General features: G+C 33.5%; 3 protein-coding genes across 3 annotated transcripts; all 3 read left to right on the top strand.

Annotated features, from left to right (window-relative positions):
* The first annotated feature begins 1,581 nt into the window (after positions 1 to 1,581).
* LOC143555651 (transcription factor MYB51-like) lies at positions 1,582 to 3,495 on the top strand. Its single transcript, XM_077045172.1, has 3 exons — positions 1,582 to 1,885; positions 1,989 to 2,118; positions 2,836 to 3,495. The coding sequence occupies exons 1-3, from the start codon at positions 1,753 to 1,755 to the stop codon at positions 3,314 to 3,316; spliced, it is 744 nt and encodes a 247-aa protein (XP_076901287.1). The 5' UTR covers positions 1,582 to 1,752; the 3' UTR covers positions 3,317 to 3,495.
* Positions 3,496 to 11,926: 8,431 nt separating this feature from the next.
* Positions 11,927 to 13,819, top strand: LOC143555650 (transcription factor MYB14-like). The gene is made up of 3 exons (XM_077045171.1): positions 11,927 to 12,206; positions 12,310 to 12,439; positions 13,157 to 13,819. Exons 1-3 carry the CDS (start codon positions 12,074 to 12,076, stop codon positions 13,635 to 13,637), a joined length of 744 nt encoding a protein of 247 aa, XP_076901286.1. The 5' UTR covers positions 11,927 to 12,073; the 3' UTR covers positions 13,638 to 13,819.
* An 8,340-nt stretch (positions 13,820 to 22,159) lies between these two features.
* On the top strand, positions 22,160 to 24,038 carry LOC143555649 (transcription factor MYB51-like). Its single transcript, XM_077045170.1, has 3 exons — positions 22,160 to 22,467; positions 22,571 to 22,700; positions 23,418 to 24,038. Exons 1-3 carry the CDS (start codon positions 22,335 to 22,337, stop codon positions 23,896 to 23,898), a joined length of 744 nt encoding a protein of 247 aa, XP_076901285.1. The 5' UTR covers positions 22,160 to 22,334; the 3' UTR covers positions 23,899 to 24,038.
* The last annotated feature ends 797 nt before the right edge of the window (positions 24,039 to 24,835 follow it).

The following is a 24,835-nucleotide window of genomic DNA, read 5'->3' as shown; positions in this document are numbered from 1 at the left end:
TGAACTCGATTGCTAGATCGCTAATTAGTAATTACTACGATTTCTAGATCGCTAATTAGTAATTACTAAGATAGATAACTTTGTATATATTTTCAGAAATTATCTTTCCTAAACAACCAGCGGGTTGTTAAAATTAACTTTGTTTTGTTTATTAGTTATCAGAATTATCATATTTTTTTCTTAAAAAAATAGAATTATATATAAGGGCCCAATTGTTAGTACACTCTTTGTGCATATGAAATCTCGATGAAGATTACAATCAATTAGTGGCGGATCTAGACGGAAATTTCAGGAGTAATGTTTAAAAAATATATATATACCGTATTTTGTACAATGCAAAATGAAATTTTTTTTACCATATTTCATACAAAAACTGAATTTTTTTATCATATTTCTTATAATAAGTTTTTTAACATGTTGGATCAATAATTCAATATCATCATTTTATTGGAATTTTCGTTTAAAAAGATTACTAATAAGACTTTTTCATTTTCATGTTCAATAGTTTTAAAAGAAACAAAATTTAAACCCTATATAGCTAGTCTATTCCAATTTACATTGTCAAAATATCCAATAAACCATAACCAATCATTCAGATATTTGATTGCCTATAATTAAAAAAAAATTCAAATTAACAATTTATATAAACAAATTAACAATTACAATTTTAGATAAAAGTAGGAGAATACCTAAAATGAATAAGTATAAGTCAAACGTGGAAGAGGGATTATCGGAACACCGGCCGTCGGCTAATCGACTGCAACGTGGAGGTCTGGTGACCTGAGGAGAGCGGCAGGGGGATGTGCAGCATGGGGTGGAAGCAGCGTGGGCTGGACAGTGTCTGAATGAAACTTTGCTTCGTTGAATGTTGATGCCGGCCTGGTCTAAATGTCCAAGCGTAAAGGAACAACAGACAATGATTTTATTTGGTTTGAGCTTTAATTTGGTTATGCTTTAAACCTTAATTGGTTTTAGCTTTTTGTTTGATTGGATTTTAAACAAATAGGGGTACCGTTATATTGTTTCAGGGATAACGAAATACGAAAACCGACTAAATAAAAAAAATTTTCACTGCCGATGAAAAGTTGAGGGGTAGCTAAGTCCACCCAATAATCAATAATAAACAATTTAGAAGAGGTGAAAGATGAATGCCCAAAATTATCCAAGGTTTATTGATTGAGAGAGAAGAGTTTATAGATTGAGAGAGAGAGAGAAAATTAGTACGGTTGGTGTAGAAGTACTGAAGTAGTCAATCATGGAAGACTACTTGAGAAACATTGAAACCCAACATTATCAATCCGTGACCTGTTGTGGGACAAAACTTTTTGTTAGAAGTGAATTTAAAAGAGCACCGCAATGTTTCCATCAATTAATTTAAAACACATGTGCATTCCCCCATGTATTATTTCATCACCCCATGCATGTATTTTCAAATCTAGACATTGTACGTACGACGCGTAGACAGTACTATTTTTTATGTTATCTGTGGAATATTTTTATGCTTATTATCCTTGATACTTTTGGCATCAAGACTGCTTACTTATATAGTACGTGTTTACTTTGACCAACATGATTGCACCACAGAATTTACTGATAATGGAAGTTGCTTGGTGGTTGAGAGGAAGCTGCTTCAGAATATCTATTACGTACGCTTATAATGATCATTATTTATAGCACTCAAACAGTCACTATACCACATCAGTTCATGATACTACACTACTGATTTGAATATAGTTTATACATTAAGAAGTGATGAGGTCTCCAAGTGGTGAGATGAACACAGGTTTAAAGAAAGGTTCATGGAGCCTTGAAGAAGATCAAAAGTTGGTTGCTTATATTAATAGATATGGCATCTGGAACTGGTCTCATATGCCCAAATTTGCTGGTAAAAAAATCCGAGGATTCATATACTTCGGATCTATATATGATTATGTGATATTGAAATATATAGCATGATTTCTTATAGTTTCTATGTTGTCTTTAATCAGGGTTATCGAGAAGCGGGAAGAGTTGCAGACTTCGGTGGATGAATTATCTAAAGCCTAACATAAAGAGAGGGAACTTCTCCAAGGAAGAAGAAGAAATCATACTACATTCTCACTCACTTCTTGGCAATAGGTATATATGCATAGATAATTATAATCAATGGTTTATTTCAAAATCCATTAACAAACCAACTTTCCTATGGTATATCTATTAATTAAGTACCTAAAGATTTTTCTAGTTAATAGCCAACATTGAACTTATCGTACCAACCGGTATTGTTTGATCTGTCTATACATATTTGGTTTTGATTGCCTGAATGAAAACTTTCAAGGAGACCATCTAGTGTAGAATTACTCTCACGCAAGGAGACTTAAATACGAAGTTACCCACACATCATTGACATTTGATATGAAGCACTCTTCATGTCCATCACTCATATGAACAATAACACAATAAACGACAAGTGATTTGCCTAAAGTGTCACATATATGTAGCGTCTAAAATTTATCCATCTTCACATACTCATATATCGACTCCCTAATTAATTTCATTAATAATTTATCGACTGAGTCTACGTATGTTTCAGTAACTCAACTACACATTAAAGTGTAAAGAAAAGGCATTTGACCAGACGGAACCGATGGTTCAGAAAAGTTGTTTAGTGTGTACATGATTAGTTGGATAAAATGTAACATGGATGTCTAAATCACTTGCCGACAAGCCTGTCTAACCCACGTTTATTAATTTAATTCCAAGGAATTTATTTAGATTCTCTTAAGAATGACATATAGTTTTGATCAAGTGTATTAAATACTAATTTATGCCCTCCTTTCTTTAATTTATTTACAGGTGGTCAGCAATTGCAACAAGACTTCCTGGTCGGACTGATAACGAAATCAAGAAATACTGGCATACTCGTCTCAAGAAACGTGGGACACACAACCTGATGCATGAAACTAACAGCCCAAATAATTCAAACGTATCATCAACGTTTGAATCCGATGATATCGATAATACACGGCATCGTGTTAATCATGTAACCGATGTTATTGTGACTCAATCGTCAGTGACTTTTGAAGATGATAGCTCTTCCTCTACTAGTACTACTTCATCCATAGAGAAAGAATTTGACATTAAAAGTAACTACTATGATATAGGATCCCCAGGAACCGTTGAAGATCTTCAATCGTTTTGGAAACAACTTTGCCCAATCGAGAACTTAGAGCATGGAAACAATCACCAAGACCCGTTTTCTGGTTCGGGTTTTCAAGATTCATTACACGATACAATCGGTTACTACACCTTATATGATCATGAGTTTGGCTACTAGAATTTACTTAGGATGGCATCCGATCTCGCGTCTAGGTGGTACTAAGTTGTAAGTTGTCGGTTTATGTAGGAAATTTGGACCTACAACTTCAATCTTGTACATTTTTAGAGGCATGAGATGTTCGAAGTTTTTCCTTTTGAGTGAAATGCATTGTACATAGAAAAAAAGGTCATGGAATAAAAGGCCCGCTCAAAATGTTGATTTTTATTATATACTTTTTTTGTTTTGTCTTTTGTGACTATTATTATTAATGATATAAAAATTATTTATTATTTATTGTCAATCCACCATTTGTGGTCTAGTTGCAGGAAGACTTGCGTTTTTTAGTACAAACCCAAGTTCGATCCCTACTTGTATCACTTTTGGTAAATTATGACAATGAATTATTTGAGTTAGGTCTTGTGAGGTTATCAGTTTAAATCCCAAACTCATCCGTGATTTTGTCCCACTGTGTGTTAGTTCAAATCCCGAGCTCACTCGGGTTCTCGTCTCACTGTGTGTTACGCCAAAGAGTTATTCTCTTATGGCAGCATAACGATCGTCACGTGGGAGCCGACAACATGGTTTCCTAGCACAACGATCATAGTCTGGCCAGTATAGGGCAACGAAGCTCTCGATTTTGGAGAGTCTGTTGACCTAAACACAAAAATGAAAGTCACCGTCGTAAAAAAAAATTATAATTTATTGTTATTGTTTATACAATAAATACCCATAAAATTGTAGAAAAATTTATTTGTTTATATTTTTACCGACCTTGATTATATTACTTATTTTATACCTCGTTAATTTTTTTTAATGTATAGCTACAAAGCCATTTATGTAAATTCGGAAATTAGATTTATAAAGTCTAAGTATTTTTTATGAACATTTTAATTATGAACTGATCATTTTAATTATGAACTGACCATTGAGTCAATATCTATGTTTATCTTGATCACAATTCTTCCCCGACCCTTGCAATAGTTTCCCACACCTCTGCCATGCCACGCACATCTTACGATAAAGTTGACCATGACTTGTTATTAATTTATATACACTTCCTTGATAACCCTTGCCTATAGAGTTGAGTACGTAGTCGTAGCTTTTTAAAAGCATTCATCTATGGAGTAAAGCGAGATTGGATGCTTTGAGACGACCATCCAAAACCGACGCCTCACGTAAAGTTCTGCTTATTCATTAAAGATCATTGAACCTGTGTGTGTGGGTAAGGGAGGCCGAAAGTTAAGGAGATGGGTTAGGGTTTAGAGAGAGTTTGAGAGTTTGTATGTTACTTGGATGAAATAAAATGCCAAGGTTTATTCACAAAGGGTTGTGGAGAAATGAGTTAAGTGACCCTTTATATAGGGTCCCCATTTCTCCAACAATTACATTTTGTTCTTACAAAATAAACGTACTGAGGTACGTAATACACCGACTCTAAGCAAATATAAAGACATACGCAATCCTAAAACTAATATAGAATATTGGCCCTACAATCTCCCTTTAGGATTGTGTATGTCCAGAAACCTTCAACAAGTTCCTAGCTTCGTCTTTATTTCTTGAAATCTAGTAGCTGTCTTGATCCAAGAGCTTGAACGAGATTGGATCTTGACAGTTCTTTATTTTCCGATCTTGAAGACTTGAACTTTAATCTTATTTCCTGGGAAGGATCGACAGCAGCAAATTTTAGAAACATCAGATGCAGGAGGCTCGACATCTAATTTTCCTTTGTTGACTTTCTTGTGCCGACTTGTTTCTTTGCTTTGTCCTTCGATTGATCTTCAGACATAGTCAGTTCATTTTTGGGTTCAACTGCCAACTGTCACGTTCTCGTTTTCTTTTAAGTGCTTCAGCATCGGCAACTTCAGTCTATGAAGCCCAGGACACTTGATCTTGATCTACATGTCCATGTAGAGCTGCACAAAAACTTAGAGCGAATAAGATTCGTTCACAGGCCCTCTTAAGGGTCAAAGAAGAATTTTCTTTTCCAAAACATGCCTTTGGTTTGAAGTATTTGCAGAATAACTCTGAAATTTTATTTATCTTGACTTTTCATAAAATATCAATTTCAGTCTCTCATATTGTAAATGATCTGTTTAAGTCCTAGGTTTCCAACGAACTTTGTATGAACGACCTTGACAATAAAACACATGATTTTGAATAAAACAAAGATTTAACAAAATATGTACAAACACATAAAAAACTTAAAATCTTTTTGGAATTTTCATATATTATAATATTTCAAATACATATATACACATAATATTTTGAAGTTGAAATATAAAATAAAACAAGAAAAATGAAAAAGATAGGAGTAAAGATGAATTTAATATTATATAACAATAATATTTACATAATTTTCTAAGGACTTAAAAATTTTTGCGAGAAAGATCACTACATGGAATCACATTGTCTATAATGTCCTAGATCACACTTCTATTTGGATATTAGTATGCCAAGAACCCAAAGTCGATTGTAGATATATTGGTCCACTTTAAACTTAACAAGTATTTTGATTTCACCGTGATACGTTAAGGTATAATTAGGCACAATACTTATGTGGTCCCCTGTTAATCCGCATGTTACAAACTCCATCATACTTCGGGCATACTTTGTGTTCATCAGTATCACCCCGAATTGACTATGACCCCCTAATGATTGATCAAAACGTTTTGAGCTTCATAGACTTTTTGCAAACTTTTCTTTCAAACAATATGTAAAGGTTGAATCATGGACTTACTAGCCTTGTTGACTTATGCCTTCATATAAAGTGTTTAGGACTTACTTGTTTGCCCCACATTACGTGGTTCTAATATACCCCTTTTTGTTTGATAAAATTATCAAAAATTTTGTTGTTGATTTTTGTACACTTTTTGAGCATTTTGCAATTTTTCTGCTTTTTCAATAATTTTTGATATTTTTCAATATATGAAGCTAAAGCAAGAAATAATTTTCATTGTGACCAATCACTAACGGGCTCGTGTATGACTGACTATTAGGATTTTTGCCTTCATCAATATGACTTATTTGGAGTCAGCAACCGCTTCATAAGAGTGTAACCACTAGTATAGGCAGATATTTAAGTTTATATCACTATGATACTTACTCATTTGTCAAACCTATCTACACATCAACAACAAGAAATTCGAACGATTCCAAGCCTGAACCGTGCTCAATAATTGTGCATCATTTCCCCTCCATCAACTTGGGGAACGGTTTTAGTCAAGAACCTCGCGAAGTTCAAAGTGGTCAAATAAAAGAACATCTTTTGCTGCCACTATTTGAAATTTACACCGATTAACTTTTTCGGTTTCTCAGCATGAGACGTGACTGCAGCAGGCAGCAGAGCAAACAAACCGGTTCTGACAGCAACAGCGGAAGTCACGATTGCAGGGACGACAATAGTCATGGGTTGGGATTCCATTCTTAAACGAAATCACAAGAATAATAAGTAATCTGTTTAAGTTTGTTAGTAATCTTGTGTAATAAAATCTTGAAAAAGAAAAGAAATAAACAAGAAACGGTGAACAGGGCTTGTGTTTGACACAATTCCCTTAAACAGATTTGTGGTCTGTTCCCAGGGTACTCCGATTCGAAGCAGAAGCGTAGTACTGCTGGACTTGATCACTTGCCTGAAACGAAACTGTAACAATGTTATTGTAGCAAAGAGGAAGAAGAAGAAGTGTGTGTTGGTGTGTCTCGAACAGAAGCACGAGTCATGGTTTTATAACCAAACAATCATAAACATACTCAGTTCTAATTGATAACCATTAAATTGTAAAAATATTTAAATAATGATCATTAGTGCAGAATTGAAAACCGAAAATAATAATCATTATCATCATAATGATCATTAATAATCTTAACCAGGCCAACAGATTTTGAATTTCAAAAACAAATTCAAAAAATTGTCTCACGCGGGCTTGGGTTTTTGGACCTGCATTCGTGTCTGCAGGACGTGCGGGCATGCACGAGTTCGAAGAATTTCTAGTCCAAAAACCCAAATTTGCACCACCCAACCCCCCCGCGCGCGCATAGGACTTGTGGTAAAACATGTCATAAAGATTTAAATGAGTGGTAAAGGCTCTACCTTATAGACCACTCTTTATTTTGTTCCCAATCCGATGTGGAAAACTTTAACCATTTCTTAATTAAGAATCCATTCAGACACTTTAAAACTTCCAACATGTATGTCAGTATGAATGAAAGAAGCAGTTTTAAGTATGTAATATGTATCCACGGATACGTATACACATAAATGTGTGTGTGTGTGTGTGTATGTAATGTAATGTATATTGTCTGATTAACTATAACTCACTTAGTGCAGCTGAGTTTTAGTATGCACGCAGACAAATAGGATGAATGGGATGGCTTGAGGGGGACACATGGCACGGACTGAGCTAACTGACATCTAGTGAAGAAAAGTTATGATGTTTTATGTTCAGATAATTTGAAAGTTTAAGGATAAGATTTTAATATTTTGTAATAAATGTTTGATGTTTTTATATTCTGCGAAAAGTTTTATTTAATTCTGATATTTAAACTGTGTTTATGAGTAAATCCAACTCTAATGTAGAGCACCGGGACCGGGGCCTTACAAAAATACCGTTGAGGAAAACGAGATTAGCATGACTCTTACCTCAAAGTGGGCAACATGGCGGCTTACCTTTGAGCTAGAGGTGAGGGCATCTCCTGCAAAGGAGACCTCCACCATTTTGCTAGCTTCCTTGCCTGCTATGCGCGATAAGGGTGTCCACGATTCAGTTTGGGTTGCTTTGGGCTAAAACCAAATCAAAAACTGAAACTTTGGATTTTAGATTTTTAAAACCAATTGGTTTTGATTTTTTCTGTTTTTGCTATTTAAACTTGAAAATTTTTGCCCAAAAAAAAAAGTTTGTCGAAAATAATAAATTTATGTATAATTAATTTTATATATTATTAACTAATTGATTATTTTTCATTTGACCGAAATATTTGAGTTACTTATTTTTAGTTAATATAAATTATGCGAAATAGAAAACAAAATAATATAAAAGTAAATATGTAGAAATTCGGTTAGGTCCTTTTTTTTTTTTTTTGGTTATTATCACATGCAAACCAAAACTGAATTCGGTGTTTGCAAAGTCAAATCGTTAGATTTTCATTTTGGTTCGGTTTAGGTTTTCTATTTTTTCGTATTTCGAAATAGTCTTTTCGTTTTCTTACACAACACTAGTTCCGTAAGCCACTTAAAGCCGTCAACATTGACTTGATATTTGTATGCATATATATTAATAAGTTATATAGTCAATTGTGTGGGTGCGTGAAGGAAGAAGACTAAGAACGAAAAAGGTTAGCTGAACGAGGAAAATAAAAGGCAAACTAGCAAAGTAGTTAGCTTTATTATTCTAAAGAAAAAAAAAGTTAGCTTTATTTCATGTTTCAAATGAGTGTGGAATAATTTGTACTAAGGTTGGTAGGTATGTTTCATTTAAACCATTTCATCTTGTTTTTTTAAGTTAGCTTTCTCTTCCTTATTTTTCTTTCTCATCGTTTTTTTAAGTTAGCTTTCTCTTCCTTATTTTTCTTTCTCATCCTTTAGTTAGTGGTATGGTCGTATGGATCAATATTTTTGTAACCGGATTAGACATTAAACCATACACATAACTGGTTCATTAGTTGGATCGGTTGAACCTGCCCGCTTAGACTTAAGAACCGGATAACACTATAAATTAGTTAAAAATTACACAATATACAAAATAAAATAAGATTTTCAAATATTTAGGAATATAATTAACAAAAATACTATTATCAAAATTTGAACATATTATTAGTCTACTGCTAGATTAATTGTTTCTTATTACAAAAATCATTGTGAAGTTTTTTGTTTTTTAGGTAAGCTTAGTTTACATATAATAATTGTTTTTATTAACATGTCTTGAGTTCGATCCTTTGTTCAAGAAATGGTTGTTTTTATTTAACATTTCCTGAATTTACATAACTTACGTGTGAACCGGTTCTTCTCCACTAGTCGGATCGGCTAATTTTACATAACTTGCGTGTGAACCGGTTCTCTTGACTAGTCGGACCGGCTAAACAACTGAATTCCGGTTGAACCGGTCAACCTGACTAAAACAATGGTATGTAGAGATTGATTGAAAAAAAAGCTCGAGCCCGGTATATCCGAAACAAATGGGACGGGTATACTCGAAACCCGATGGACCGAGTATGAGATTAGATGATGCCCGACCCAACTACCCGAAAACGTATACCCATTTACCCGAATCATATACTCGAAAAATTATTTATATTTTGTAGGTTGTGAAGTGTGTTTATAAAAAAATATATAAAATTATAATGATATTATTGATTTATCGTAATGCTTATATATATGGAGTGTATTATATTTTAATTTGTAATAATTGTTGTATGTATAAAAGGTATAAAAGAATTATAATGATAAAAAAATGTACTTGAAAATTTCAATGGGTATACCTGATACCAGCGGGTATGCCCGATACCAAATGGGTAATTATCCGGCAAATACCCAACGGGGTAATGGGCCGGGTATGAGACACATTTTTACAAACGGGTATGGGCATGAGATTACCAATACTCGGTCTGTTGTCGTCCTTATTGGTATGCTTCATTCCCCTCATTCTACATCTTTCTTACCATTTCATTATTTAATATAATAAAATTTTAAAAAGATAAAAAAACAAAAAATTATATGATTAGCCACTAATGTGTGTGACCATAATCAGTGACTTCACTTTACTAGTGAAATGAGGGGGGGGTCCACTATTCTCATTCGAATGAAAAGGGGGGTCATATCGGATTAATAAGAGGTGCTTACCGATCCATACCCTATAGGCCTATAGAGAGTATATGTTTTCTTAAATTTCCAAATTAAATGAGTAGCATCATATTTTAATCCAAGTTTAAAATTATTACAATTTAGATGCTTTTATTATTATTATTATTATTATTATTATTAGTAGTAGTAGTAGTAGTAGTAGTAGTAGTATTGTTTCTATTACTTGAACTCGATTGCTAGATCGCTAATTAGTAGTTACTACGATTTCTAGATCGCTAATTAGTAATTACTAAGATAGATAACTTTGTATATATTTTCAGAAATTATCTTTCCTAAACAACCATCGGGTTGTTAAAATTAACTTTGTTTTGTTTATTAGTTATCGGAATTATCATATTTTTTTCTTAAAAAAATAGAATTATATATAAGGGCCCAATTGTTAGTACACTCTTTGTGCATATGAAATCTCGATGAAGATTACAATCAATTAGTGGCGGATCTAGACGGAAATTTCAGGAGTAATGTTTAAAAAATATATATATACCGTATTTTGTACAATGCAAAATGAAATTTTTTTTATCATATTTCATACAAAAACTGAATTTTTTTATCATATTTCTTATAATAAGTTTTTTAACATGTTGGATCAATAATTCAATATCATCATTTTATTGGAATTTTCGTTTAAAAAGATTACTAATAAGACTTTTTCATTTTCATGTTCAATAGTTTTAAAAGAAACAAAATTTAAACCCTATATAGCTAGTCTATTCCAATTTACATTGTCAAAATATCCAATAAACCATAACCAATCATTCAGATATTTGATTGCCTATAATTAAAAAAAAATTCAAATTAACAATTTATATAAACAAATTAACAATTACAATTTTAGATAAAAGTAGGAGAATACCTAAAATGAATAAGTATAAGTCAAACGTGGAAGAGGGATTATCGGAACACCGGCCGTCGGCTAATCGACTGCAACGTGGAGGTCTGGTGACCTGAGGAGAGCGGCAGGGGGATGTGCAGCATGGGGTGGAAGCAGCGTGGGCTGGACAGTGTCTGAATGAAACTTTGCTTCGTTGAATGTTGATGCCGGCCTGGTCTAAATGTCCAAGCGTAAAGGAACAACAGACAATGATTTTATTTGGTTTGAGCTTTAATTTGGTTATGCTTTAAACCTTAATTGGTTTTAGCTTTTTGTTTGATTGGATTTTAAACAAATAGGGGTACCGTTATATTGTTTCAGGGATAACGAAATACGAAAACCGACTAAATAAAAAAAATTTTCACTGCCGATGAAAAGTTGAGGGGTAGCTAAGTCCACCCAATAATCAATAATAAACAATTTAGAAGAGGTGAAAGATGAATGCCCAAAATTATCCAAGGTTTATTGATTGAGAGAGAAGAGTTTATAGATTGAGAGAGAGAGAGAGAGAGAAAATTAGTACGGTTGGTGTAGAAGTACTGAAGTAGTCAATCATGGAAGACTACTTGAGAAACATTGAAACCCAACATTATCAATCCGTGACCTGTTGTGGGACAAAACTTTTTGTTAGAAGTGAATTTAAAAGAGCACCGCAATGTTTCCATCAATTAATTTAAAACACATGTGCATCTCACCATGTATTATTTCATCACCCCATGCATGTATTTTCAAATCTAGACATTGTACGTACGACGCGTAGACAGTACTATTTTTTATGTTATCTATGGAATATTTTTATGCTTATTATCCTTGATACTTTTGGCGTCAAGACTGCTTACTTATATAGTACGTGTTTACTTTGACCAACATGATTGCACCACAGAATTTACTGATAATGGAAGTTGCTTGGTGGTTGAGAGGAAGCTGCTTCAGAATATCTATTACGTACGCTTATAATGATCATTATTTATAGCACTCAAACAGTCACTATACCACATCAGTTCATGATACTACACTACTGATTTGAATATAGTTTATACATTAAGAAGTGATGAGGTCTCCAAGTGGTGAGATGAACACAGGTTTAAAGAAAGGTTCATGGAGCCTTGAAGAAGATCAAAAGTTGGTTGCTTATATTAATAGATATGGCATCTGGAACTGGTCTCATATGCCCAAATTTGCTGGTAAAAAAATCCGAGGATTCATATACTTCGGATCTATATATGATTATGTGATATTGAAATATATAGCATGATTTCTTATAGTTTCTATGTTGTCTTTAATCAGGGTTATCGAGAAGCGGGAAGAGTTGCAGACTTCGGTGGATGAATTATCTAAAGCCTAACATAAAGAGAGGGAACTTCTCCAAGGAAGAAGAAGAAATCATACTACATTCTCACTCACTTCTTGGCAATAGGTATATATGCATAGATAATTATAATCAATGGTTTATTTCAAAATCCATTAACAAACCAACTTTCCTATGGTATATCTATTAATTAAGTACCTAAAGATTTTTCTAGTTAATAGCCAACATTGAACTTATCGTACCAACCGGTATTGTTTGATCTGTCTATACATATTTGGTTTTGATTGCCTGAATGAAAACTTTCAAGGAGACCATCTAGTGTAGAATTACTCTCACGCAAGGAGACTTAAATACGAAGTTACCCACACATCATTGACATTTGATATGAAGCACTCTTCATGTCCATCACTCATATGAACAATAACACAATAAACGACAAGTGATTTGCCTAAAGTGTCACATATATGTAGCGTCTAAAATTTATCCATCTTCACATACTCATATATCGACTCCCTAATTAATTTCATTAATAATTTATCGACTGAGTCTACGTATGTTTCAATAACTCAACTACACATTAAAGTGTAAAGAAAAGGCATTTGACCAGACGGAACCGATGGTTCAGAAAAGTTGTTTAGTGTGTACATGATTAGTTGGATAAAATGTAACATGGATGTCTAAATCACTTGCCGACAAGCCTGTCTAACCCACGTTTATTAATTTAATTCCAAGGAATTTATTTAGATTCTCTTAAGAATGACATATAGTTTTGATCAAGTGTATTAAATACTAATTTATGCCCTCCTTTCTTTAATTTATTTACAGGTGGTCAGCAATTGCAACAAGACTTCCTGGTCGGACTGATAACGAAATCAAGAATTACTGGCATACTCGTCTCAAGAAACGTGGGACACACAACCTGATGCATGAAACTAACAGCCCAAATAATTCAAACGTATCATCAACGTTTGAATCCGATGATATCGATAATACACGGCATCATGTTAATCATGTAACCGATGTTATTGTGACTCAATCGTCAGTGACTTTTGAAGATGATAGCTCTTCCTCTACTAGTACTACTTCATCCATAGAGAAAGAATTTGACATTAAAAATAACTACTATGATATAGGATCCCCAGGAACCGTTGAAGATCTTCAATCGTTTTGGAAACATCTTTGCCCAATCGAGAACTTAGAGCATGGAAACAATCACCAAGACCCGTTTTCTGGTTTGGGTTTTCAAGATTCATTACACGATACAATCGGTTACTACACCTTATATGATCATGAGTTTGGCTACTAGAATTTACTTAGGATGGCATCCGATCTCGCGTCTAGGTGGTACTAAGTTGTAAGTTGTCGGTTTATTTAGGAAATTTGGACCTACAACTTCAATCTTGTACATTTTTAGAGGTATGAGATGTTCGAAGTTTTTCCTTTTGAGTGAAATGCATTGTACATAGAAAAAAAGGTCATGGAATAAAAGGCCCGCTCAAAATGTTGATTTTTATTATATACTTTTTTTGTTTTGTCTTTTGTGACTATTATTATTAATGATATAAAAATTATTTATTATTTATTGTCAATCCACCATTTGTGGTCTAGTGACAGGAAGACTTGCGTTTTTTAGTACAAACCCAAGTTCGATCCCTACTTGTATCACTTTTGGTAAATTATGAAAATGAATGATTTGAGTTAGGTCTTGTGAGGTTATCAGTTTAAATCCCAAACTCATCCGGGATTTTGTCCCACTGTGTGTTAGTTCAAATCCCGAGCTCACTCGGGTTCTCGTCTCACTGTGTGTTACGCCAAAGAGTTATTCTCTTATGGCAGCATAACGATCGTCACGTGGGAGCCGACAACATGGTTTCCTAGCACAACGATCATAGTCTGGCCAGTATAGGGCAACGAAGCTCTCGATTTTGGAGAGTCTGTTGACCTAAACACAAAAATGAAAGTCACCGTCGTAAAAAAAAATTATAATTTATTGTTATTGTTTATACAATAAATACCCATAAAATTGTAGAAAAATTTATTTGTTTATATTTTTACCGACCTTGATTATATTACTTATTTTATACCTCGTTAATTTTTTTTAATGTATAGCTACAAAGCCATTTATGTAAATTCAGAAATTAGATTTATAAAGTCTAAGTATTTTTTATGAACATTTTAATTATGAACTGATCATTTTAATTATGAACTGACCATTGAGTCAATATCTATGTTTATCTTGATCACAATTCTTCCCCGACCCTTGCAATAGTTTCCCACACCTCTGCCATGCCACGCACATCTTACGATAAAGTTGACCATGACTTGTTATTAATTTATATACACTTCCTTGATAACCCTTGCCTATAGAGTTGAGTACGTAGTCGTAGCTTTTTAAAAGCATTCATCTATGGAGTAAAGCGAGATTGGATGCTTTGAGACGACCATCCAAAACCGACGCCTCACGTAAAGTTCTGCTTATTCATTAAAGATCATTGAACCTGTGTGTGTGGGTAAGGGAGGCCGAAAGTTAAGGAGATGGGTTAGGGTTTAGAGAGAGTTTGAGAGTTTGTATGTTACTTGGATGAAATAAAATGCCAAGGTTTATTCACAAAGGGTTGTGGAGAAATGAGTTAAGTGACCCTTTATATAGGGTCCCCATTTCTCCAACAATTACATTTTGTTCTTACAAAATAAACGTACTGAGGTACGTAATACACCGACTCTAAGCAAATATAAAGACATACGCAATCCTAAAACTAATATAGAATATTGGCCCTACAATCTCCCTTTAGGATTGTGTATGTCCAGAAACCTTCAACAAGTTCCTAGCTTCGTCTTTATTTCTTGAAATCTAGTAGCTGTCTTGATCCAAGAGCTTGAACGAGATTGGATCTTGACAGTTCTTTATTTTCCGATCTTGAAGACTTGAACTTTAATCTTATTTCCTGGGAAGGATCGACAGCAGCAAATTTTAGAAACATTAGATGCAGGAGGCTCGACATCTAATTTTCCTTTGTTGACTTTCTTGTGCCGACTTGTTTCTTTGCTTTGGCCTTCGATTGATCTTCAGACATAGTCAGTTCATTTTTGGGTTCAACTACCAACTGTCACGTTCTCGTTTTCTTTTAAGTGCTTCAGCATCGGCAACTTCAGTCTATGAAGCCCAGGACACTTGATCTTGATCTACATGTCCATGTAGAGCTGCACAAAAATTTAGAGCGAATAAGATTCGTTCACAGACCCTCTTAAGGGTCAAAGAAGAATTTTCTTTTCCAAAACATGCCTTTGGTTTTAAGTATTTGCAGAATAACTCTGAAATTTTATTTATCTTGACTTTTCATAAAATATCAATTTCAGTCTCTCATATTGTAAATGATCTGTTTAAGTCCCAGGTTTCCAACGAACTTTGTATGAACGACCTTGACAATAAAACACATGATTTTGAATAAAACAAAGATTTAACAAAATATGTACAAACACATAAAAAACTTAAAACCTTTTTGGAATTTTCATATATTATAATATTTCAAATACATATATACACATAATATTTTGAAGTTGAAATATAAAATAAAACAAGAAAAATGAAAAAGATAGGAGTAAAGATGAATTTAATATTATATAACAATAATATTTACATAATTTTCTAAGAACTTTAATATTTTTGCGAGAAAGATCACTACATGGAATCACATTGTCTATAATGTCCTAGATCACACTTCTATTTGGATATTAGTATGCCAAGAACCCAAAGTCGATTGTAGATATATTGGTCCACTTTAAACTTAACAAGTATTTTGATTTCACCGTGATACGTTAAGGTATAATTAGGCACAATACTTGTGTGGTCCCCTGTTAATCCGCATGTTACAAACTCCATCATACTTCGGGCATACTTTGTGTTCATCAGTATCACCCCGAATTGACTATGACCCCCTAATGATTGATCAAAACGTTTTGAGCTTCATAGACTTTTTGCAAACTGTTCTTTCAAACAATATGTAAAGGTTGAATCATGGACTTACTAGCCTTGTTGACTTATGCCTTCATATAAAGTGTTTAGGACTTACTTGTTTGCCCCACATTACGTGGTTCTAATATACCCCTTTTTGTTTGATAAAATTATCAAAAATTTTGTTGTTGATTTTTGTACACTTTTTGAGCATTTTGCAATTTTTCTGCTTTTTCAATAATTTTTGATATTTTTCAATATATGAAGCTAAAGCAAGAAATAATTTTCATTGTGACCAATCACTAACGGGCTCGTGTATGACTGACTATTAGGATTTTTGCCTTCATCAATATGACTTATTTGGAGTCAGCAACCGCTTCATAAGAGTGTAACCACTAGTATAGGCAGATATTTAAGTTTATATCACTATGATACTTACTCATTTGTCAAACCTATCTACACATCAACAACAAGAAATTCGAACGATTCCAAGCCTGAACCGTGCTCAATAATTGTGCATCATTTCCCCTCCATCAACTTGGGGAACGGTTTTAGTCTAGAACCTCGCGAAGTTCAAAGTGGTCAAATAAAAGAACATTTTTTGCTGCCACTATTTGAAATTTACACCGATGAACTTTTTCGGTTTCTCAGCATGAGACGTGACTGCAGCAGGCAGCGGAGCAAACAAACCGGTTCTGACAGCAACAGCGGAAATCACGATTGCAAGGGCGACAATAGTCATGGGTTGGGATTCCATTCTTAAACGAAATCACAAGAATAATAAGTAATCTGTTTAAGTTTGTTAGTAATCTTGTGTAATAAAATCTTGAAAAAGAAAAGAAATAAACAAGAAACGGTGAACAGGGCTTGTGTTTGACACAATTCCCTTAAACAGATTCGTGGTCTGTTCCCAGGGTACTCCGATTCGAAGCAGAAGCGTAGTATTGCTGGACTTGATCACTTGCCTGAAACGATACTGTAACAATGTTATTGTAGCAAAGAGGAAGAAGAAGAAGTGTGTGTTGGTGTGTCTCAAACAGAAGCACTAGTCATGGTTTTATAACCAAACAATCATAAACATACTCAGTTCTAATTGATAACCATTAAATTGTAAAAATATTTAAATAATGATCATTAGTGCAGAATTGAAAACCGAAAATAATAATCATTATCATCATAATGATCATTAATAATCTTGACCAGGCCAACAGATTTTGAATTTCAAAAACAAATTCAAAAAATTGTCTCACGCGGGCTTGGGTTTTTGGACCTGCATTCGTGTCTGCAGGACGTGCGGGCATGCACGAGTTCGAAGAATTTCTAGTCCAAAAACCCAAATTTGCACCACCCAATCCCCCCGCGCGCGCATAGGACTTGTGGTAAAACATGTCATAAAGATTTAAATGAGTGGTAAATGCTCTACCTTATAGACCACTCTTTATTTTGTTCCCAATCCGATGTAGAAAACTTTAACCATTTCTTAATTAAGAATCCATTCAGACACTTTAAAACTTCCAACATGTATGTAAGTATGAATGAAAGAAGCAGTTTTAAGTATGTAATATGTATCCACAGATACGTATACACATAAATGTGTGTGTGTGTATGTAATGTAATGTATATTGTCTGATTAACTATAACTCACTTAGTGCAGCTGAGTTTTAGTATGCACGCAGACAAATAGGATGAATGGGTTGGCTTGAGGGGGACACATGGCACGGACTGAGCTAACTGACATCTAGTGAAGAAAAGTTATGATGTTTTATGTTCAGATAATTTGAAAGTTTAAAGATAAGATTTTAATATTTTGTAATAAATGTTTGATGTTTTTATATTCTGCGAAAAGTTTTATTTAATTCTGATATTTAAACTGCGTTTATGAGTAAATCCAACTCTAATGTAGAGCACCGGGACCGGGGCCTTACAAAAATACCGTTGAGGAAAACGAGATTAGCATGACTCTTACCTCAAAGTGGGCAACATGGCGGCTTACCTTTGAGCTAGAGGTGAGGGCATCTCCTGCAAAGGAGACCTCCACCATTTTGCTAGCTTCCTTGCCTGCTATGCGCGATAAGGGTGTCCACGATTCAATTTGGGTTGCTTTGGGCTAAAACCAAATCAAAAACTGAAACTTTGGTTTTTAGATTTTTAAAACCAATTGGTTTTGATTTTTTCTGTTTTTGCTATTTAAACTTGAAAATTTTTGCCCAAAAAAAAAAAGTTTGTCGAAAATAATAAATTTATGTATAATTAATTTTATATATTATTAACTAATTGATTATTTTTCATTTGACCTAAATATTTGAGTTACTTATTTTTAGTTAATATAAATTATGCGAAATAGAAAACAAAATAATATAAAAGTAAATATGTAGAAATTCGGTTAGGTCTTTATTTTTTTTTGGTTATTATCACATGCAAACCAAAACTGAATTCGGTGTTTGCAAAGTCAAATCGTTAGATTTTCGTTTTGGTTCGGTTTAGGTTTTCTATTTTTTCGTATTTCGAAATAGTCTTTTCGTTTTCTTACACAACACTAGTTCCGTAAGCCACTTAAAGCCGTCAACATTGACTTGATATTTGTATGCATATATATTAATAAGTTATATAGTCAATTGTGTGGGTGCGTGAAGGAAGAAGACTAAGAACGAAAAAGGTTAGCTGAACGAGTAAAATAAAAGGCAAACTAGCAAAGTAGTTAGCTTTATTATTCTAAAGAAAAAAAAAGTTAGCTTTATTTCATGTTTCAAATGAGTGTGGAATAATTTGTACTAAGGTTGGTAGGTATGTTTCATTTGAACCATTTCATCTTGTTTTTTTAAGTTAGCTTTCTCTTCCTTATTTTTCTTTCTCATCCTTTAGTTAGTGGTATGGATCAATATTTTTGTAACCGGATTAGACATTAAACCATACACATAACTGGTTCATTAGTTGGATCGGTTGAACCTGCCCGCTTAGACTTAAGAACCGGATAACACTATAAATTAGTTAGAAATTACACAACATACAAAATAAAATAAGATTTTCAAATATTTAGGAATATAATTAACAAAAATACTATTATCAAAATTTGAACATATTATTAGTCTACTGCTAGATTAATTGTTTCTTATTACAAAAATTATTGTGAAGTTTTTTGTTTTTTAGGTAAGCTTTGTTTACATATATTAATTGTTTTTATTAACATGTCTTGAGTTCGATCCTTTGTTCAAGAAATGGTTGTTTTTATTTAACATTTCCTGATTTTACATAAATTACGTCTGAACCGGTTCTTCTCGACTAGTCGGATCGGCTAATTTTACATAACTTGCGTGTGAACCGGTTCTCTTGACTAGTCGGACCGGCTAAACAACTGAATTCCGGTTGAACCGGTCAACCTGACTAAAACAATGGTATGTAGAGATTGATTGAAAAAAAAGCTCGAGCCCGGTATATCCGAAACAAATGGGACGGGTATACTCAAAACCCGATGGACCGAGTATGAGATTAGATGATGCCCGACCCAACTACCCGAAAACGTATACCCATTTACCCGAATCATATACTCGAAAAATTATTTATATTTTGTAGGTTGTGAAGTGTGTTTATAAAAAAATATATAAAATTATAATGATATTATTGATTTATCGTAATGCTTATATATATGGAGTGTATTATATTTTAATTTGTAATAATTGTTGTATGTATAAAAGGTATAAAAGAATTATAATGATAAAAAAATGTACTTGAAAATTTCAATGGGTATACCTGATACCAGCGGGTATGCCCGATACCAAATGGGTAATTATCCGGCAAATACCCAACGGGGTAATGGGCCGGGTATGAGACACATTTTTACAAACGGGTATGGGCATGAGATTACCAATACTCGGCCCGTTGTCGTCCTTATTGGTATATGCTTCATTCCCCTCATTCTACATCTTTCTTACCATTTCATTATTTAATATAATAAAATTTTAAAAAGATAAAAAAACAAAAAATTATATGATTAGCCACTAATGTGTGTGACCATAATCAGTGACCTCACTTTACTAGTGAAATGAGGGGGGGGGGGTCCACTAGCCTCATTCGAATGAAAAGGGGGGTCATATCGGATTAATAAGAGGTGCTTACCGATCCATACCCTATAGGCCTATAGAGAGTATATGTTTTCTTAAATTTCCAAATTAAATGAGTAGCATCATATTTTAATCCAAGTTTAAAATTATTACAATTTAGATGCTTTTATTATTATTATTATTAGTAGTAGTAGTAGTAGTAGTAGTATTGTTTCTATTACTTGAACTCGATTGCTAGATCGCTAATTAGTAATTACTACGATTTCTAGATCGCTAATTAGTAATTACTAAGATAGATAACTTTGTATATATTTTCAGAAATTATCTTTCCTAAACAACCATCGGGTTGTTAAAATTAACTTTGTTTTGTTTATTAGTTATCAGAATTATCATATTTTTTTCTTAAAAAAATAGAATTATATATAAGGGCCCAATTGTTAGTACACTCTTTGTGCATATGAAATCTCGATGAAGATTACAATCAATTAGTGGCGGATCTAGACGGAAATTTCATGAGTAATGTTTAAAAAATATATATATACCGTATTTTGTACAATGCAAAATGAAATTTTTTTTACCATATTTCATACAAAAACTGAATTTTTTTATCATATTTCTTATAATAAGTTTTTTAACATGTTGGATCAATAATTCAATATCATCATTTTATTGGAATTTTCGTTTAAAAAGATTACTAATTAGACTTTTTCATTTTCATGTTCAATAGTTTTAAAAGAAACAAAATTTAAACCCTATATAGCTAGTCTATTCCAATTTACATTGTCAAAATATCCAATAAACCATAACCAATCATTCAGATATTTGATTGCCTATAATTAAAAAAAAATTCAAATTAACAATTTATATAAACAAATTAACAATTACAATTTTAGATAAAAGTAGGAGAATACCTAAAATGAATAAGTATAAGTCAAACGTGGAAGAGGGATTATCGGAACACCGGCCGTCGGCTAATCGACTGCAACGTGGAGGTCTGGTGACCTGAGGAGAGCGGCAGGGGGATGTGCAGCATGGGGTGGAAGCAGCGTGGGCTGGACAGTGTCTGAATGAAACTTTGCTTCGTTGAATGTTGATGCCGGCCTGGTCTAAATGTCCAAGCGTAAAGGAACAACAGACAATGATTTTATTTGGTTTGAGCTTTAATTTGGTTATGCTTTAAACCTTAATTGAGCTTTAATTGGTTTTAGCTTTTAGTTTGATTGGATTTTAAACAAATAGGGGTACCGTTATATTGTTTCAGGGATAGCGAAATACGAAAACCGACTAAATAAAAAAAATTTGCGCTGCCGATGAAAAGTTGAGGGGTAGCTAAGTCCACCCAATAATCAATAATAAACAATTTAGAAGAGGTGAAAGATGAATGCCCAAAATTATCCAAGGTTTATTGATTGAGAGAGAAGAGTTTATAGATTGAGAGAGAGAGAGAGAGAGAGAAAATTAGTACGGTTGGTGTAGAAGTACTGAAGTAGTCAATCATGGAAGACTACTTGAGAAACATTGAAACCCAACATTATCAATCCGTGACCTGTTGTGGGACAAAACTTTTTGTTAGAAGTGAATTTAAAAGAGCACCGCAATGTTTCCATCAATTAATTTAAAACACATGTGCATTCCACCATGTATTATTTCATCACCCCATGCATGTATTTTCAAATCTAGACATTGTACGTACGACGCGTAGACAGTACTATTTTTTATGTTATCTGTGGAATATTTTTATGCTTATTATCCTTGATACTTTTGGCATCAAGACTGCTTACTTATACAGTACGTGTTTACTTTGACCAACATGATTGCACCACAGAATTTACTGATAATGGAAGTTGCTTGGTGGTTGAGAGGAAGCTGCTTCAGAATATCTATTACGTACGCTTATAATGATCATTATTTATAGCACTCAAACAGTCACTATACCACATCAGTTCATGATACTACACTACTGATTTGAATATAGTTTATACATTAAGAAGTGATGAGGTCTCCAAGTGGTGAGATGAACACAGGTTTAAAGAAAGGTTCATGGAGCCTTGAAGAAGATCAAAAGTTGGTTGCTTATATTAATAGATATGGCATCTGGAACTGGTCTCATATGCCCAAATTTGCTGGTAAAAAAATCCGAGGATTCATATACTTCGGATCTATATATGATTATGTGATATTGAAATATATAGCATGATTTCTTATAGTTTCTATGTTGTCTTTAATCAGGGTTATCGAGAAGCGGGAAGAGTTGCAGACTTCGGTGGATGAATTATCTAAAGCCTAACATAAAGACAGGGAACTTCTCCAAGGAAGAAGAAGAAATCATACTACATTCTCACTCACTTCTTGGCAATAGGTATATATGCATAGATAATTATAATCAATGGTTTATTTCAAAATCCATTAACAAACCAACTTTCCTATGGTATATCTATTAATTAAGTACCTAAAGATTTTTCTAGTTAATAGCCAACATTGAACTTATCGTACCAACCGGTATTGTTTGATCTGTCTATACATATTTGGTTTTGATTGCCCGAGTGAAAACTTTCAAGGAGACCATCTAGTGTAGAATTACTCTCACGCAAGGAGACTTAAATACGAAGTTACCCACACATCATTGATATTTGATATGAAGCACTCTTCATGTCCATCACTCATATGAACAATAACACAATAAACGACAAGTGATTTGCCTAAAGTGTCACATATATGTAGCGTCTAAAATTTATCCATCTTCACATACTCATATATCGACTCCCTAATTAATTTCATTAATAATTTATCGACTGAGTCTACGTATGTTTCAATAACTCAACTACACATTAAAGTGTAAAGAAAAGGCATTTGACCAGACGGAACCGATGGTTCAGAAAAGTTGTTTAGTGTGTACATGATTAGTTGGATAAAATGTAACATGGATGTCTAAATCACTTGCCGACAAGCCTGTCTAACCCACGTTTATTAATTTAATTCCGAGGAATATATTTAGATTCTCTTAAGAATGACATATAGTTTTGATCAAGTGTATTAAATACTAATTTATGCCCTCCTTTCTTTAATTTATTTACAGGTGGTCAGCAATTGCAACAAGACTTCCTGGTCGGACTGATAACGAAATCAAGAATTACTGGCATACTCGTCTCAAGAAACGTGGGACACACAACCTGATGCATGAAACTAACAGCCCAAATAATTCAAACGTATCATCAACGTTTGAATCCGATGATATCGATAATACACGGCATCATGTTAATCATGTAACCGATGTTATTGTGACTCAATCGTCAGTGACTTTTGAAGATGATAGCTCTTCCTCTACTAGTACTACTTCATCCATAGAGAAAGAATTTGACATTAAAAGTAACTACTATGATATAGGATCCCCAGGAACCGTTGAAGATCTTCAATCGTTTTGGAAACAACTTTGCCCAATCGAGAACTTAGAGCATGGAAACAATCACCAAGACCCGTTTTCTGGTTCGGGTTTTCAAGATTCATTACACGATACAATCGGTTACTACACCTTATATGATCATGAGTTTGGCTACTAGAATTTACTTAGGATGGCATCCGATCTCGCGTCTAGGTGGTACTAAGTTGTAAGTTGTCGGTTTATGTAGGAAATTTGGACCTACAACTTCAATCTTGTACATTTTTAGAGGTATGAGATGTTCGAAGTTTTTCCTTCTGAGTGAAATGCATTGTACATTGAAAAAAAGGTCATGGAATAAAAGGCCCGCTCAAAATGTTGATTTTTATTATATACTTTTTTTGTTTTGTCTTTTGTGACTATTATTATTAATGATATAAAAATTATTTATTATTTATTGTCAATCCACCATTTGTGGTCTAGTGGCAGGAAGACTTGCGTTTTTTAGTACAAACCCAAGTTCGATCCCTACTTGTATCACTTTTGGTAAATTATGACAATGAATTATTTGAGTTAGGTCTTGTGAGGTTATCAGTTTAAATCCCAAACTCATCCGGGATTTTGTCCCACTGTGTGTTAGTTCAAATCCCGAGCTCACTCGGGTTCTCGTCTCACTGTGTGTTACGCCAAAGAGTTATTCTCTTATGGCAGCATAACGATCGTCACGTGGGAGCCGACAACATGGTTTCCTAGCACAACGATCATAGTCTGGCCAGTATAGGGCAACGAAGCTCTCGATTTTGGAGAGTCTGTTGACCTAAACACAAAAATGAAAGTGACCGTCGTAAAAAAAATTGTAATTTATTGTTATTGTTTATACAATAAATACCCATAAAATTGTAGAAAAATTTATTTGTTTATATTTTTACCGACCTTGATTATATTACTTATTTTATACCTCGTTAATTTTTTTTAATGTATAGCTACAAAGCCATTTATGTAAATTCAGAAATTAGATTTATAAAGTCTAAGTATTTTTTATGAACATTTTAATTATGAACTGACCATTGAGTCAATATCTATGTTTATCTTGATCACAATTCTTCCCCGACCCTTGC

Source organism: Bidens hawaiensis, unplaced genomic scaffold (assembly GCF_021521415.1).
Source record: "Bidens hawaiensis isolate Kalapana, Puna unplaced genomic scaffold, B.hawaiensis_p1.1 tig00018229_1, whole genome shotgun sequence".
Taxonomy (NCBI): Eukaryota; Viridiplantae; Streptophyta; class Magnoliopsida; order Asterales; family Asteraceae; genus Bidens; species Bidens hawaiensis.
This window is presented reverse-complemented; position numbering and strand designations above follow the sequence as displayed.